Genomic DNA, 19,328 nt, shown 5'->3' on the forward strand with positions numbered 1-19,328 from the left:
CATAGAAAACGACAAGTTCAGGATGCTGACCCTTCAACACATAAGGACCCTATTGCCCAAAAGGGCATACACAGTCTCCATAGACATGGCAGATGCCTATTGGCACATTCCGATCAATCGCCAACTCTCCTCCTACCTAGGATTCAGGCTACAAAAAAAGAAAGTACGCTTTCAGATCCATGCCCTTCGGATTAAACATAGCCCCAAGGTTCTTGCAAATGCAGTCGTTCAACAACTACGCCTAGAAGGTGTCCAGGTGATGACCTACCTGGACGATTGGCTGGTGTGGGCAGCATCCAAGACGGAATGCATGCAAACATCCAAGAAAGTGACCCAGTTCCTGGAACGTCTGGGATTCAAGATCAACATAAAAAAGTCTCTACTATCTCCAGCTCAGAAGTTTCAATGGCTAGGTATACGTTGGAACTTACAGTCACACCACCTCTCCATTCCATTAAAGAAGAGAGAGATAGCAGGATCTGTCAAGAGACTACTAAAATCCGACAGGATATCAAGACGCCAGCAGGAGAGAGTATTGGGCTCCCTTCAGTTTGCATCAGTGACAGATCCAGTGCTAAGAGCGCATCTAAAAGATGCATCAGAAGTCTGGAGAAGATACGCATCAAACGCTCGAAGAGATCTAATAAGACCGATGCCGATCCGACTGCGATCACTTCTCAAGCCATGGTCGAATGCCAAGAACTTGAAGAGGTCGGTGCCTCTGCAACCGCCTCCACCCTCAGTCATCATCCACATGGACGCATCAATGGAAGAATGGGGAGGTCACTCTCATCAATGTAAAGTCTAAGGAACTTGGTCCTCTCTATTCAAGACCTTCCACATCAACATTTTGGAGGCCATGGCAGTCTTCCTCACACTGAAGAAATTGTCCCCTCGCCCTTCAGTACACATAAGACTGATTCTGGACAGCGAGGTGATAATGAGATGTTTGAATCGTCAAGGTTGGAGATCACCTCAACTCAACCAAGTGAATTTGGCCATCTTCTGCTTAGCGGAAAAGAAGAGATGGTACTTATCAGCAGTTCACCTTGAAGGTTTCCGCAACGTGACGGCGGACGCTCTATCCAGACTAACGCCGATAGAGTCAGAATGGTCCCTAGACGCAAGATCATTCTCCTTCATCTTACATCAAGTCCCAGAACTGCAGATCGACCTCTTCACGACAAGCGACAACAAGAAACTACCTCGTTATGTGGCCCCATACGAGGACCCTCTAGCGGAAGCAGTGGACGCCATGTCCCTCGACTGGAACAGATGGACCAGGATTTACCTGTTCCCTCCAACCAACCTGCTGATGAAGGTCCTCAACAAGCTGAGATCTTTTCAAGGATCAGCAGCCCTAGTGGCTCTCAAGTGGCCCAGGAGCAACTGGTTCCCTCTAGTATTGGAATTGCAGCTGAAGCCGATTCCTCTGCCGGACCCAGTTCTGACTCAACAAGTACAGAAGTCGATGGTCTTTGCTTCATTACGGAAAACCCAAGACCTTTATCTCATGATTTTTTCTCCTTAGCAGTAAGGAAAAGGTTTGGGATCTCGAAAGAAAGTATAGACTTCTTAGAGGAATATAAGTCTAAATCTACCAGAAGGCAATATGAGTCGTCTTGGAAGAAGTGGGTTGCCTTTGTCAAGGCAAGAAAACCAAAAGAAATATCAACAGATTTCTGTTTATCTTTCTTTATTCACCTTCATGAACAAGGTTTAGCAGCCAACACGATAACTACGTGTAAATCTGCCTTGACTAGACTTTTGCTTTACGCTTTCCAAGTAGACTTTTCTAATGAAATATTTAACAAGATTCCTAAGGCCTGTGCTAGGCTTAGGCCTGCAGCACCTCCAAAGCCCATCTCATGGTCCTTGGATAAGGCTCTACATTAGGCCTCAATGTTGGACAATGAGAACTGCTCTCTGAAAGAGTTGACTCAAAAAGTTATATTCTTCTTTGCTCTAGCCTCGGGGGCTAGAGTTAGTGAGATAGTGGCCCTTTCTCGGGAAGAGGGCCATATTCAGTTTACAGAAGTGGGAGAACTGAATCTCTTTCCTGACCCAATGTTTCTCGCCAAGAACGAGCTACCCACCAGGAGGTGGGGTCCCTAGAGAATTTGCCCTCTGAAGGAAGATGTCTCGCTGTGTCCAGTGGAGTGTCTAAAGGTCTATCTTTGTAGAACTTCAGACTTCAAGGGAGGACAGGTCTTTAAAGGGAAAACATCGAGCTCAAACTTATCCCTGAAACAACTAAGGGCGAAGATCACCTACTTCATTCGCAGAGCGGATCCTGACAGTACACCCGCAGGTCATGATCCCAGAAAAATTGCTTCGTCATTGAATTTTTTCCAGTTCATGGATTTCTAGCGTCTTCGCTCGTATACTGGATAGAAGTCATCCAGAGTGTTTTTCAAGCACTATGTGAAGCAAGTGCAAGAATTAAAAAGATACGTGGTGGCGGCAGGTAGTGTACTAAAACCTGTCGCTTAATGCTGTGAGGAACAGTGAATTAATTGGGACTATATTCTATAGGGTGTACATGTGGGCACCTTACAGTTCAACATGGTGAGTGAAATGTCACCAAGGTGACATTATGGACTGTTCCAGTGACTAAAGGTGAAGAAACATAAACTTAACACTAGTGCCGTGTGTTTTTACAGTGTAAAAGACAGACTTTCTCAGAAATGTATCAGAAAATTATTGAATTTTCAATTGAGTGGCATGAACCATTGTTTTCTTTCAGATAAAACAAGTATTTCTGGTCTGGCCTGCATTTTCTATGTTTATTATTATTCACTTGAATTTTTGTGTTATTATGAAATGTATGCTGAATTACTATTTATTGATTGTCAATAAATAACTGATTGATATTTGCGTCTTATTTCGCCCCAAACCTATATAGATAAAGTTATGTACGAGCATTCCTTTTTTATTCCTTATTATTCTGCATAATAACATGGAACAACTGAAGTAACTTGTTCCTAAAAATATACAAACCTTTTCTGCCCATGCATATCTTATTGTGACATGGATATAAACTTGTCTGTTAGGGTATACAGCTGAGCCGGTATACCTTGGATGCTACGGTGGCTTATGTAAACCTTTGTTCTTTTTGAAAATACAAACTTCAACTGGTTGGGTATACAAAGAGACCTGTATGCCCTTTTGTTGCTGGGTTGGTCATATGAAATATACAAAGTTCGAGACTTTCCTAAGTCTAGTATGACTCTTCCCTGTAGGGGGCAGGAAGCACTAACATAGTTCATGATTAGAAGCAATGACGTATAACGGTAACGTCATAGGTCTCTAAGGTTTAAAGCGACCAAGGAAATATTGTATTGAGGTTAAGGCACAATTGGAAAATCCACAGATACATTAATGCTCTGGTAAACTTCCATCAGGACGACATGGCCTGAGCCGAAAAAACGGATTTTGAGCGAAGCGAAAAATCTATTTTTGGGTGAGATGGTCATGTTGTCCTGATGTACCCGCCCTCCTTTTCTATAGAAAAGGCCTTAGCAGGATCCCTCCCGAAACTACTGTATCTGTAGCACCTGCTGAACGCTACAAGGAATAAAGATGGCGGCGATGATGGTGCCATCTAGGTAATCAAACAGTAACGGAGAAAGAGAGCCTTAATAACGGCTCCTCTTTTATTTTTGCCACTTTTTCCCCTCGAAGCGTAAACGGTATGTGGGGTGAAGATTGCTATGTGGCGTGTCAAGAATATGTCCCCTGATATTATGCGATATCCTTAAAGGAAACTTTAAGGATATTCGCGCCAGGAGTTAGAATTCTGGAGACCTCAAGTTAAATTCTCTGGGAATATCACTGTAGTCAAATATACCCTAGGAAGCTACTTAAAGGAACCTTCCATCAGGACGACATGGCTATCTCACCCAAAAATAGATTTTACGCTTCGCTCAAAATCCGTTATATATGTATATGTATATGTTTGTATATGTATATAAATGTATATATATGTGTATATATGTATATGTATATATAAATATATATATGTATATATAGGTTTATGTATATATATATATATATGTATATATATGTATGTGTATATATATGTATATGTATATGTATATATATGCATATGTATATGTATATATATAGATATATATATAGATATATATATATATATATATATATATATATATATATATATATATATATATATATATATATATATACTGTATATATATATATATATATATATATATATATATATATATATATATATATATATATATATATATATATATATATATATATATATATATACTGTATATATATTTATATATATATATATATATATATATATATATATATATATATATATATATATACATATATATATATCCATTAATAGTGATTGTAATACTTTATTCACATATTAGTAACATATAGATTTGCTCATTTAGTGGCAAGAGACCACCATCAGCTGTTGCTGAGCAATATAGGGGTCTTTAAATCAATAATTGACCTCCTGACTCCCCAAAAAACTCATTAACCCTTTGATTCCCATAAGACGTATTCTACGCCCTGGTATTTTGAATTCGTTCAGTGTCAAGAGACAATCTACATTGAATATTCATTTTTACAAAATCATGTATGTACATGCATACATACATATACCATGGCACTTCCCCCAATTTTGGGGGGTAGCCGACATCAACAAAGAAACAAAAACAAAAAGGGGACCTCTACTCTCTACGTTCCTCCCAGCCTAACAAGGGATTCAACCGAGTTCAGCTGGTACTGCTAGGGTGTCACAGCCCAACCTCCCACATTATCCACCACAGATGAAGCTTCATAATGCTGAATCCCCTACTGCTGCTACCTCCGCGGTCATCTAAGGCATCGGAGGCAGCAGCAGGGCCTACCGGAACTGCGTCACAATCGCTCGCCATTCATTCCTATTTCTAGCACGCTCTCTTGCCTCGCTCACATCTATCCTCCTATCACCTAGAGCTTCCTTCACTCCATCCATCCACCCAAACCTTGGCCTTCCTCTAGTACTTCTCCCATCAACTCTTGCATTCATCACCTTCTTTAGCAGACAGCCATTTTCCATTCTCTCAACATGGCCAAACCACCTCAACACATTCATATCCACTCTAGCTGCTAACTCATATCTTACACCCGTTCTCACCCTCACCACTTCGTTCCTAACCCTATCTACTCGAGATACACCAGCCATACTCCTTAGACACTTCATCTCAAACACATTCAATTTCTGTCTCTCCATCACTTTCATTCCCCACAACTGTGATCCATACATCACAGTTGGTACAATCACTTTCTCATATAGAACTCTCTTTACATTCATGCCCAACCCTCTATTTTTTACTACTCCCTTAACTGCCCCCAACACTTTGCAACCTTCATTCACTCTCTGACGTACATCTGCTTCCACTCCAGAGAGTGAATGAAGGTTGCAAAGTGTTGGGGGCAGTTAAGGGAGTGTATGTAAAATTATATATTAATGGATAAGAATTTTTTTCATATACAGTATACATAAACTTTTCTAAGCTCTTATTGCTAATAGTTTTTGTGTCAAAGTGACTGGAGACATCCAAAAATGTATGTCTACAACAACTTTGAAATTTTACTAATGGTATTCCCACTTGTCTGAAACCTAAAGGTCATTGGGGCACATGCATGGTCCTGTTTGTCAGTCACCAGTAGGTCTTATCATAGATTAGGAACAAAGTATCTGGTATTTGTGTAAACCACAAATGTGGGCTAATGGAAATGATGGGTTTGATATGAAACAAATTGATACTAGAAAGTTTAAAGAGCCTTTATAATATCTTAATTCTGTTATATATTAACAAAAATACATTTTAGATTGCTTTTATTAAACATCTGTAGACATTTGCATTCTTAAAACCATTAAAAAAGTCACCATCAACATGATATTTTATAATCACAGTAATTTTCTGTTATTTTATTTTATTCAAATTATCAATTCCAGATTTTCTTGGTGACTGATTTATTATTTGCACATGTAAAGCGAGAGTATCATCTGTTTAATGGATCTAAAATGGAAGTAGATGGAGTTCCAGCACGTCTCATTCTTCAGTGATGAAAGTCCCCACTAGTGAAGTTCGTAACAGAAGCAGTACAAAGTTTTAAATTTAAAAACCAAGGGTGTTGCTCTATGGGAAGCTACAATACTTTTATTGTGAGTAATGTAGTGTCAATTTTTGTGCGTTTATAGCGAAGCCCATTATGAAAGCCTTGTTGTAAATGTTGCTTCAATTTAGTAATATAACTGTGTGAAAGAAGAACTTTGTTTCTAACATACAAAACTTTGGGAACTTAATGTGGGTTTTGCTACAAAGTCTTTTGAGTTGTTTGCAAGAATATGGTAGATGTCTTGTAAGTTGTACAGTATTTAGAATTTATCCTGTATGCACCGTATTGTAGTTATGTATATATTTGACTTTTGTGGAAAAGACATTATTACCTGAAGAAAGCTTCTAGAAAGAATTGCATCATGCATGTGTAAAAATCTTGCTGTATTTGACTTTTGATATTTGTAATTAGGGATTGCTGAGGAGCTTAAAGATCAACTTGCTGATTTATGTGATGGTTTCTCTTATAAGAATAGATCCTCAGCTTTCTTACCCATTTATAGTTGCTGTCAAGTGTACCCAAGGTTCCTGCCATTATTCTGTGTCTTGTATACTGCACTAAATCAAAACTTGGTAGATTTTGAGTTTGTACAATAACTGACAGGATTGATCTTTTTTAGTAAGAGATATTTGTAGGTTGTGGGAAGATATGCTGTAGATTTTTTTCCATATAACCCAGATGTATATATGTATGCTGGTTTTAAATTATGATTGAAATTAATACTTATGTTTTTAAGAGGCATCAAAAATAGTTATAGTCTTTTACTCATACAGTATAAAACTCGCAAAATAAAATCACTGATCACTATTTGAATCCATAGGCAATCCAGAAAGGGAGATATAAGTTATTAAATAAAGTTTCTTAAATTATGAGATTACTATTTACAGTACATTAAGGTTCAATTTTATTTATTGAACATACTGCACTTTCTAGTTCTAATTTTGAGCGTTACTGATTAGCTAATTCTTTAACTTTTTTGTTGTGCTATAAATATTTTTCTTACCATCACTAGCACTACCACTACTTTTAATACTAATACTGTACTACTAGTGCCACTACAAAATACAGTAAATATTGATAACGAAAAATTGCAATGCAGTAGTGGTTTATGTAGGATTAGTGGTATTGCTGTACTATAATAGTAGCCATAGTATTTTATTACACCTTTAAGAGGTCATTAAATTGTTAAGAGAAATTACTTGTACATTTTTCTACAAGCTTTAGTAGTATATTCTGTATCATTGATTATATTATTATTCCATTTGGTACTGAAATTATCAATGATATCCCATTATAGATTTTCCAATGGAAAGAACTCTCAAGAAAACTGAAAAATAGTTGTGGAAAAGTATTCATGACCTCATATTATGCAAAAATTGCCTTTAGAAAAGGTAAGCAAAGGTTGTTCATCATTTTCATATTTCTTTGTAGAATACAGTACAGCATTTTATAAGCCATTTATATTTTTATATACTAGTACAGTACTCTATTTTGAAATTATTCTTATACATTCCTGTACTTTTTCTAGGCCTATTAGTTTTTCCTGTGGAATGATGCTTTTTTTCTGTGACTTATTTAAAGCCTTGATTCTTTTGATTTCAGTTGTATTTCATGTTTGGAAGAGATACCCATTTGATACAATATTCAGTTTTTATTGAAGTAGCTTTTAGGTACAGCAGTACACTTGAGTGGATGTAAACAGAAAATTTATTTTTTTCTTGCAAATAATTTTCAATATTCATGAAAATCCAATTTATTTTTGTCACAAATTTATCATAGATCTCACATTAACTCTAGATTAAACAGAGAAGACCACAATTAGCTCTGCCATGTAGGCAGATCTTCAGGGTCCATTGGTGCAAGCATCTTCAATATTTCTGTTATCCATTTCATTAACTTTGAGAAATAGCAATTTTTCAAAAAGGCAATGTGTATTGCATTTAATGGAACTGCATAAGAAAATGATTTGCTTGATAGAAATTACAAGTGTCAAAAGAGGTCTGATAGAGTATAGAACTTAGATCACACTGTAATCACATTTTGAATGGGAAGGATCACATTGTTAAAAATTTCAGTTGGGCTAACTGAAACCATTTAGATTCATATGGAAGGTTTTTGGGAATTATCTAAGTATCAGATTGTATGACACAGATCTAAACAAGAAAATCTTGAGGGTATGCAAAATGAATTCAAGGAACTTGGTATTTCAAAAAAATCTGCTTCAGACTTGTCAATGAATCTTGAAGGGGGAGAACCTGGTTCTACCATGTGGTAGTCATGCGAACAACTGATGTAGCAATAGACAGCATTTTATTATTGAATAAGATGTACTGTGCAGGCATACACCATGGAATGTCTATGGCACAAAGCACTTCACAATGAAAAAGGAAAGAATGAATAAGATAAAGGATCCAGAGGGTTGGAAACTTTACTTTTAAGAAGGGGACACCTGCACTGATATAGATCAGGATTCAATGATTACAAGTCCAACCAGATGTGCATAACATCTTAGAGATGCAGATGAACAAACTGCTGACACATGATTGCCATAAACATAAGACAACATACAAATGTTGTTCAAGTAGTAAAAAAGCATAAAAGAGTTTTGATCTTGTGGGTGAAAGAAGTAACATTTGTAGCTTTGCTGGCGAGAGAGATTCCCTATGCACAAAATGTAACTTGTATGAGCCACAGCATAATGGAATTTGAGTTGCTGGCCACATGTGTTTTTTTGGACAAGAAAAGTGTGTAAGAGATTCACTTGATTTTTCTGAGAAACAGGTTCATTTCATGTACAGTTATACCCCACTCTATGTTGTTAAATGGTTCCAAGAGATTCTACGTAAGGTGATTTTTTACATAAGTCAGTCTTTCGCCTTATAAAGTGACTTATATGTTCTCCATATATATACTGAACACGAAAGAGTACTTATAACCTGCTATCATTATGTAAAAACCAGTGTCAAGTACAGTGCTGTAGAGTACAGCGCCTAATCATTTTGCAATGTAGAAAATCAAGTAGGGTTGAGAAAAATGTGTACTGTAATGTGGAATTTATTTTTGTATTTAAATCTTAAGGATGAGCGACTATAAGTTGTAACTGATTTAGGTTGAACCTACGTAAACAGGGGTATTACTTAGTGCATAGGCAATAGTTTTTTGTCATGTCTTAAAGGTTAGCCCATTGAATAGCTTTCTGGGCCCGAGTACTTGTGATTTTAATTTGAACAACATACCACTGAGGTAAAGAACCACATGAAGCTATATTCTCTTTTCATAGGAAAGGAAAATTAAAAGTATTAAGATAAAAAGGATGAGTGATTGCAGAATTCCTTGTTTATCTTTTATGGTGGTGCTGCTTAATAAATTGGATGTTGAAGGGGAACAAAGAAGTGATATGATTTTTAGTTTATGATATTCATAGCTTAAAAGTCTTCATATATTTTATGGTCCGGTGTTTAGTATGTCAGCAAAGCTATGAGATATGTGTATACTGTATTTGATGTCAAATGGCAACAGTTCTCATATTTTCAAACAAATCATTTCAAATGATTCATCATTTATAAGAGCTTGTCCACTTATCTCACAAAAAGTTTCGATGGTAAAATAATGTTTCTCCCCAGAAGAGGGTTGACTGCTGCCATAGTAATTTAAATTAAGTAATATTTTCTGCTATTCATTAGTTAGTCAGTCACAAAACTGTTCATAAAACAAATGTTTTATGGTGAAAGTATATGGGTACTGCTATGATTAGTGTTTTTCATAATTTCTTTTTATTTGATTTTCACTGACAGTCTTTAGCATACAGTTTGTCTATCTCAATATTTGATTTATAGGGCTTTAATTTTTTTATCGCAGAAGTTGTATTGACTGTTGTTTTGGGCAGTAATGTACTGAAATTTATGGCATAGAAGGGTATTCGAGATCTAACCAAATTGATTGAATTCCTACAATTTTATTGATGCTGTATTGCAAAGTGCTTAGAGGAATTTTTTACTTAAAGAAAAGTAAAGCAAAAGATTTAAATATGTAGAGATACTGTTATCTTCATTAATTGTCACAAACTAATTAGCACCTATGGTCAAAACGGAATTGGTTGAAAGAGTGAACCAGATTTTAAGGTGATGTTTTTCCATATTTGTGATTGGTTTTGTTAGCTCTTGAATTTTATTGCCATGGAATCATGTTTTCCTTTTTTCCAAACTGAATCTTAGTGTATAAGGAGCAATATGAGAAAGTTCAGCTTATTCTGAGTAGTAGTAGACAAGTATAGAGAAGATATTACATTGAAAAATTCTAAATAAAATCTAGTAGTCGAATAAAAAATGCAAACTTCACAAAGAAATGTAATAGGAAATCAGATTTCCAGATTGCTAAGTAAAGTTATAGTGGAAGTTGGCCTTATGAGTCAGGGAGTGGGATGAATTTACAATATGGTATTAACAAACTTATCTTGACCATATAAGTAGAAAGGCATGGATAAATGAGACACAAAAACATTTAGAATTAGTGTGACAGATATTAGAGAGAGAATAATATATTGCCATGTTTAGTACAACTGAATTGGAAGTTCAGTAAAATGAAATAAGTATGAAGCATAGATAGATGAGAGACTTAGTCCTTGTAAATTAGTAAGAAAGGTTAGAGATAGAGAAATGCATTACCATGTGTAGCACAACTGAAGTGGAAATTCAGTATAATAACATACCAAGGACAGAAAATTGTATTTAATTTCAAATGTTTTGATAGATATGTATTAGATTTTTACCAAATTTGTTTTGCTGAAGATTGCTATTTTTTTTTTTATTAATTTTGAAAACATTTATTCACTAATAGGAGAATGAGAGTGAACATTTTGTGTAAGGTAATTCTGCAAGTAGGAATGAAAGAAGTCACTATGGTATTCTGTACAAACAATATGCTAAAAGATTAGTTTTTTCATCATATAAAAGGTCCACAATTTTTTTGCATGAAAAATATACATTTTCTAATATGTGAATGATTTTCCTATCTTTGTAAAGGAACAGTACATTCTTTGGTAGGAACATGCTCTTGATTAAATCATTATTTGTGAGTGACTCATGAACATGTCTATGCTTTAAGGATTCTCATTAAGGCCAATGCTTTTAGGGTTTGAGTACTGCAGGACTTTATCAATTGATTTATTGTCGATTTTTCAATTGATAATGGAATTTCCTGCTTTTATGGCCATAAAACATTTTGGACTGGAAGCATTAATTTTGCTGAGTATTGTTAAGCACAGTTCTGGTTTTGCTTACAATATGTTTTGTAATTTCATACGAGCCATCCAGTTTAGTGTGTACAACAGTGAATATGAGACTAAACTGTAAACAGGTAATATGATAATTGTTAATAAGATGTCACTATTTGAATTATTGTACTAAATGTAATGTGTTCCTCTCCCTTGCTGACTCTCTCTATTGTATATTTTTGCATTATTAGTGTGATAGGAGTGTTATTGTCACAGATATGTGTACAGTACTACATGTACTAAACCCTTGCTTGTCCAGCATCTTTTTATCAAAATTGGTATATTTATGATGTTTTGTTAGTAATATGTTAGCATAAACTTTGACTATAAAAAAACCTAAAATAACTTTATATGAATTTTTTTAGGACTAGGCATGTGTGCATAAAGACACTAATATTTAAAATAAAAGATAAAACAGTAGGAAATTGTGTAATTTTATTAAAGATATCTACAGTACATCATCAATATTTAATTTCAAATAGATAAATCATCAGTAAAATGTAGAGATGTAGCTTTGAAAGTAGCTCTACAATTTAATAAAAAACTATTAAAAAGGCTATACGATATTATTTTGTTATTTATGACAGACACAGTCATGAGAAATATTTTTACTAATTGTGGCATAAACAATTATGATGAGGAAATTTATACAAAATCATGTATACAGGATTGTATGTTTACATTGTTCAGTATATGTGATACCTTAACCTACAAATGTTTTACTTAAATATTGTGTAGGCTAGTAATTTGTTTTACATATTAATTGTTGATTGAATTATTGTTTCATATCCTTATATATACTAAATGAGTATGTTGTTACATGAATTTTTTTGTACCCTGAAAGTTTGCTAAAGAAATTAAGATTTGATAGCCCAGCATACTTAAAAGTAGGTTTGTATTATTGAAACCACTCAAAGTTACTTTAGGCTATGATTGTTGGCATGTAGCCTACCTAAAACTAGGCCTAAATTTAGCTAATCCTACTATTCAGCATATTTAGCAGGGCTTTGTTTCACTCCATTTCTGCTGGATTAGTAAGGGTCTACTGTACTAAGTTCTGGTTTCCTTACTTTTTTAAAAAATGATCTTTGAGTGATCTGTTTTTGTCATGTAGCGATTGTTGTGTTGATGTTGAAGCTCAATTTTTCTGATGTAGGGGAGGAGGATTTTCATTTTTGAAATTCATTTTCAGATTTAATGTCATGTAAAGTATCTTTAATGAAATAAAATAAATGTTAGGGACTAACAATTACACTGTGTATGATATAAATTTTCTCTTTATTTTTGCAAGACTAAATAGAGTGCAAGTCCTGAATATTTCTGAATACTAGGCTGTAAACTATGTATTGTAGATTTGTGATATACAGTAATAACTTCTTAGATTTATGTTGTAGCACAAAGACTGAGTACTGTAGTTGAAGATTAAGTACGATAGCTGTCCATATAGCTTGTAGATGAGTGAAATATTTGTAAAGTTTCACACATTGTCCTATGGGAATAGTGGTAATTTTTGTTATTTTAGGCATGTATAACTTTCCCTGTCCCAATTGTAGTTATTTCTTTAGTTGTGTTTCACATAAACTTTATAAAATAGATATAAATCTTACGATATTTTCCATAGTAAAACTTCTGAAGTTAAATTAAGGCATTAGCATAGTGATTTTTTAATTTTTTTCATGCATCTCATAGTCAGAATAAGTAATTTCCAAAGATTTGTTTAAAGGACCTAAAATATATATTTAATCTAAATGGAAAAAATGTTTTCATTTCCCAGGAATATCTAATTTATATATTAGTCACATAAGTTTACTGCCAATGGTGTGTCTTCACAGGCCCACTTTAGACAGTGCGAAAATATCCTTTCAGGATCCTTTCAACTCCCATTATCATTGCTGTCTGGCATTTGCCTTTTTTCCTATGACTGTGACTCACAATATTGACTATTCTATCATTTACATGTTTTATTGTTTAGATCGACAGACAAAATCATCTTCTATGGAACGCACCTTTGACTTTTCTGCTTTTAGCAAAATTGGTCGTAGTGATGTCTATGATGGTCATCTTTCAAACATAAACGAGATGGTAAGTACAGTATTAGGAATTTATCCTGAATGAAATTGCCTTTTATATAAGTAATACCTCAGGGTACGAAATTAATTTGTTCCAGAGTGGCTTTCCTATCATGATTGTTTTTGTATAGTGACATACAATGAAATAGAGCCAGGTACATTTGAATCATTTAATAAACCTAACCTAAAATGTGCAAATTTCATTTTGTAGCCTGAGCATTATTTTGTAATATTAGGTTAAAAAATCTTCATGCAGTATGTCATTTTGTAAAATGAGTTTTTTGTATACAGAAACTTTCATATCTAGAGGTTTTATTTTAGTCTAGTGTATACCTTAGTCCAATTTTAACATCATTTGATAAGAAACAAGCCTTAATGATTCATTTCTTTTATCTTTTGGTCCTGCCTCTTTCAACTTCTGTATTACCTAATAGTGAAACTGGGAATTTTCCTCAGTTCTGAATGGTCTCACTAGTCCCACTGCTGGCACATAGGGCCCATTTCCATTAAAAGAATAAAGCAAACATTTTAAAAGTAATTTGCAGTTTTCCAAGCAGTACAAACTTGGGCCCTTTTAAAATAGGAAAGTCTTCCGCGCTGCTAGAACAGATTTTGAATTTGTTAACGAGACAACTTTCCTGTCAAAGACTTTTCACTTTTGACATTCTGCTCAGGACTGAGACTGATGTTAAAGTTTCAATTGTTCCGTAACCGAAATACAAACCATGTTATTTACATTGGGTTTACCTTTTAGCGTAGCTGAAATGGCAAGCCATTAGAATTTAACGAGGGTGTATTACCCCCGCGCTAGTTAGCAGGGGGGTAGGGGAGTGGTAGCTAGCTACCCCTCCCCCCCTCACACACCGATGAATTACTTTCACTTTCACTTTTGGCTCGGACATGGACAGACGTCTCTGCCTTTGTCCTCGCTTGGCAGCCATTGTTTGTTTTGTCTTTACTTAATCACTTACTTTTCTTTTACTCAATATATATGTAAACATTTTCTCATGTTTATGTATATATTTGAGTATAGAAATCAGTAAGTTTCCTTTTCAGAGTTTGTGCTTGTGTGTGTAGTGTACGATATCTCCGTGGAGCCCTCGGCAGTTAGGCCACCATGGTGTAATTTCATGGGTCGCGATCGAGTTTGACTTCGGTCTTTCTCTCTCTCTCTCTCTTGAGGTCGTTCACCCTTTTACTACGTTACTTACTACGCCTTTTGTAGCTTCCTTCCCGTGTGGGGGGGTTGCTACGCCGTTGTCTCAATTAGTTTATGAATCTAATTGTATTTGTTGACTTTCAGCTTGTAGAACGATTCCTTTCGGGGTTTCCGTTCTTTCTTTAGTGTTCATTCATTTTTAAATTACATAATTACATAGTTACATAATTATAATTGTTATAATTCTGTGTTGGTTACAGCTCTCCTTCCGTGAGTGTAAGTGGTTGTGAGGGCACGTGCCTGTTTTGTAATTCTTGTGTTCTTTCCCTCGGGATTCCTCTTCGGAGCCTTCCCGGGGGAATGAATGTTAACTAATGATTTTTGTTTTATTTTTTTAGTTACCGATCTAGTTCGTTTCTGTAATGTGACAACGGAGTGAGCTGTCTTGTTGAGGCCTGGGGATTCGGCTGTTGCTGCCTCCCCTATAGATCTTCGTCAGGGGTGTGTCTCCTTCTTCTGGAAGTACTCCCGTGACGATTGACAGCTCTCCAGTTCATTTTAGAACACTCAGGAGGCTCGCCTCCTTGGGTGGGTAACTTTCCTTCCGAGGGAAGTTTTTCCTGTCCAGGCTTGAGTTTTTCCCCTTTTCGGGGGTTCTTCTCTTGCCTTTTTTTCGTGCGACTATGCTCTTGGTGCTGAGCGGTCGCACCTGCAGTTACGCTCAAGGGGGTGAGCAACTGCAGGAGCCCCTCTTCGGAGGATTGCTCCTTTTAGATCACTGGCTGACCCGTCTCTTCTACGAAGTGTTTCTCTTTCGTTCGCGAGAGAGTACACTCATAGAGAATCCTCTTCGGAGGACTCTTCTGCTGTTGTTGCTGTGGCCTCCTTCGCCGTAAGGCTCAACGTCCGCTACGTTGTAAGGGCCTCCCATCTCCCTATAAGGGTGCTAAGAGGCGCCTTTTTGAATCTCCATATGCAGCCTACAACTCCTTCTTCTTGATCTTCCGCCCCTGGTGCAGATGGAAAGCAGTCTGACCTCGTCTGCCGACGGGCAACGGTCTTCCCGACAGACAACGGTCTTCCGACGGACATCAGTCTCCCGACGGACAGACAACGGTCTTCCGACGGACATCAGTCTCCCGACGGACAACAATCCCTTCGGGGCAAAGGGTTGCCTCCCACGGGGGTTCTTCCCTTGCGTGTCAGGGTTCCCCTGCGCGCCCTTCTGCTGTGTTCTCTCCTACTCAGTGTTAGCGCACAGGCGCTCTCCTGCTCTCCTGCTCAGTATTAGCGCACAGGCGCTCTCCTGCTCATCAGCGCTTTCCTGATCGCTAGCACTCTCCTGTTCGCCAGTGCTCTCCCGTTCGTCAGCGCTCTGATGATGATCATCTCTGCTGTTCCTGTTGGTTCCTGTTACGCGCCCTGTGCGCCCACGTTCGCCCTCGCGATCTAGAACTTCGGTTCAGGTCTTGGGCAAGGACTCTTCTTCTACGCACAGGCTTCCACGCGTTGCCTTCTGCTCGCCAGCGATCACCAGCTCGCCAGCGACCATAGACGCGTCAACGTTCGCCTGCTCATCAGCGATCTCCTACGCGTCAACGATCGCCATCGATCTGCCACGCGTGTCAGTTCCCCTGGACACCATCAGTAGCGATCTAGCGCTCGCCTGCTGTGGACCACGATCTCCGATAGCTGAGTCTTGCCGTAGATCTTCCTCCTGCTCGCCAGCGCTCACCTTTACTTCTGTCCTTCTGTGCGCCAGCTTTCTTCAATCGCCAGCGCACATCTGCGCGCCCTTTTCTGCCACGCACCAATGGGCGCCAACGTTTTTTTCTGACCGTCTAGGATCGCCTGATTAACAGCTTGCTTCAGCGCTCACCTTCCTGATACACCTGCGCGCCTTCTGTTAGTGCGATGCGCGCTAACCATCACTAGTCTCTCTCGCGTTGGCAATCGCCTACGCGCGCCCGCGCGATTCTTCACCTGCGCGCTAGCGTTTTGTTAACGCACCACCGCTCGCTAACGCACCGTCGCTTGCCGACGCGCCATCGCTTGCCGACGCGCCATCGCTTGCCAACGCGTCTTCACTCGCCATCGCTTGCCAACGCGTCTTCACTCGCCAGAACGCGCCATCGCTCGTCAACGCGCCATCGCCCGCCTACGCGTCACCGGTCTCCCGACCGCCTGCGCTCACCCGCGCGCCCACGTGCTTGCGCGTCCACACGCCCACGTGCCCGCGCGACCGCACGCCCACGTGCCTGCGCGATCGCACGCCCACATGCCCGCGCGCCTACGCTCATGCACGACCGTGCACATGCTCTCCAATGTTCGCCCGCGTGCGAACAAACGGTGCTCCGTCGCGCGGACGGATGGTGCTCCGCCGCGCGGACCGACAGTGCTCCGCCGCGCGGACCGGCGGTGCTCCGCCCCGCGGACCGACGGGGCTCCGCCCCGCGGACCGACGGGGCTCCGCCCCGCGGACCGACGGTGCTCCGCCCCGCGGACCGACGGTGCTCCGCCGCGCGGACCGACGGTGCTCCGCCGCGCGGACCGACGGTGCTCCGCCGCGCGGACCGACGGTGCTCCGCCGCGCGGACCGACGGTGCTCCGCCGCGCGGACCGACGGTGCTCCGCCGCGCGGACCGACGGTGCTCCGCCGCGCGGACCGACGGTGCTCCGCCGCGCGGACCGGACCGGCGGTGCTCCGCCCCGCGGACCGGACCGGCGGTGCTCCGCCCCGCGGACCGGACCGGCGGTGCTCCGCCCCGCGGACCGGACCGGCGGTGCTCCGCCCCGCGGACCGGACCGGCGGTGCTCCGCCCCGCGGACCGGACCGGCGGTGCTCCGCCCCGCGGACCGGACCGGCGGTGCTCCGCCCCGCGGACCGGACCGGCGGTGCTCCGCCCCGCGGACCGGACCGACGCTGCTCCGCCCCGCGGACCGGACCGACGGTGCTCCGCCCCGCGGACCGGACCGACGGTGCTCCGGCCCGCGGACCAGACCGACGGTGCTCCGCCCCGCGGACCGACGGTGCTCCGCCGCGCGGACCGACGGTGCTCCGCCCCGCGAACCGACGGTGTTTCATCGCGCGAACGTCGGCTTGATTCCTGCAGTATCCATTGCTCGCCTACGGGTCATCGCTCGCCGACCACCAGCTCTCGCCCTTCCTCCCACGCTCGCCCTCCTTCTGCGCTCCTTCGCGCACTTTCGTTTGTGTTCCTGCGTGCCCGCGCATGGGCGCTTCCACGTTCGGCCACGCGCAAACCATTGATTTACCATCGCGCGAGCGCCAGGGCGATTGCGACCGCGAATCCCGTTGGGGTTTCGCAGCATGGCCAGCCTGGCTAGTCTTCTGGAGCATATTTCCGGAACACGGCTTCACCCCGTAAACGCAGAGCATGGCATATGCAAGAGCAGGAAGAGTCTTCAGGGAGGTCTGAGCAACATTCTTCTTTCCAGAACCTGGGTTAGCCCTTCCCCGTCATTCCCTGGAGGGGTTTTGCCAGGGAGCTTTCCGTTCGAGATTTCTCCATCGGCCAAGGGGTGACTGGTTTACCCCTTCCTCTTCTCCATCTCGTGAAAGGGTCTTACCAGGTCCTTTCCCTCCTCGGTTGCGACCCGAGGTTTTGTTCAAGGAAGCTACAGGAAGATCATGGGTACTTTCCTCCACTCGGGCTCAAGCACCTTGGCGTTTCATTGCCAAGTTTCGAACTTGCGGGCAAGCTCGATGTTGGACCATCTGGCCGCAATGACCGAGGGCTTCCTTTCGGGTGTCTCATCCGTGGATGTCGACAACCTCAGACACCCTTCCATCCTTGGGAAGAGCTTGTTTGTGCCCAAGGACAGAGACATAGACAGCGGTTGTGCGGAGGAAGTCGACTTCAGTTTTCACTCCTCCAAGGCGCTTTCTTCCAGACCCTACAGGGCTCCAGCGCCTCTTTCTTTCAGCCTCGTCGGCCTAAGTTATCGCACCGGCTACGACAACTGAGACAAGGTGTCCAATAGCAGTCCCCTCCTGTCAGGAACAGGTAGCACGGGAGGCTCTCCCAGGGGGGCATAATCCTAGAGGGAGCGGCAGAGTTCACGAACTCTAGTGTTGGCAACCCCCCCTTGCAGGTTTCACGCTGGGAGGATGCCTAAGGTTACTCATCCAGATAACAGCTTCCCGATGCCGATTCCTGCACGATCTCCATGATCAGCCAAGGATATCGCGCCTGCCGTCTCTGTCAGCGAATTCAGTGTCACTGAACCCCTATGCCATAGGGTCGGCAAGAGTTTGCCCGTTTGGGCAGAATGATCCATGCCTTAGGAGAAGGTCCTCCATAGGATCGTCGACGGCTTCACCCCCCGGCTTCTTCAGTCGATCCTTTCTCGTAGGAAAGTATCTGAGACGGGAATTCCGTAGTCGACCTCTCAGCTCTGATCAAGTTGTTCGAACAAACTTCGTCCAGCGTGGAACAGCAAAATCGATCAGACTGGTAACGAGGCGACAGGACTCCTTAGGCCCTGGATCGGAAGGACGGGTACTTTCAGTTTCCATTCCATCCATCTTCCAGGAAGCTCTTGGAATTCAGCCTAGACTACAGGTATTCCTGCTTAAGATGCAGTGTGGCGATCCCGCCGTGGCATCGCAGGTTTTTCCCCAGAGAACTCTCCCTGCTTTTCTCATGGC

The 19,328-nt window shown here is 40.9% G+C and overlaps 1 protein-coding gene across 2 annotated transcripts in view; it reads left to right on the forward strand.

Moving 5' to 3' along the window:
• The window catches only part of PIG-U (phosphatidylinositol glycan anchor biosynthesis class U), a 140,360-nt gene extending 126,662 nt beyond the window's left edge, over positions 1–13,698 (forward strand). Inside the window, exons 9-10 of one of the 2 annotated variants that reach the window (XR_011041849.1) lie at positions 5,993–6,202; positions 13,401–13,698. Coding sequence is in view for 1 of the 2 variants with exons in the window: in XM_068362704.1 (XP_068218805.1) it covers positions 5,993–6,103 (111 nt within the window). In the remaining variant the exon portion in view is untranslated. Of the gene's footprint in view, positions 1–5,992; positions 13,334–13,400 lie in introns of those variants that run through there. The other variant, XM_068362704.1, reaches the window with a different exon arrangement.
• The last annotated feature ends 5,630 nt before the right edge of the window (positions 13,699–19,328 follow it).

The sequence above is a fragment of the Palaemon carinicauda genome, chromosome 39, assembly GCF_036898095.1.
Source record: "Palaemon carinicauda isolate YSFRI2023 chromosome 39, ASM3689809v2, whole genome shotgun sequence".
Classification (NCBI taxonomy): domain Eukaryota; kingdom Metazoa; phylum Arthropoda; class Malacostraca; order Decapoda; family Palaemonidae; genus Palaemon; species Palaemon carinicauda.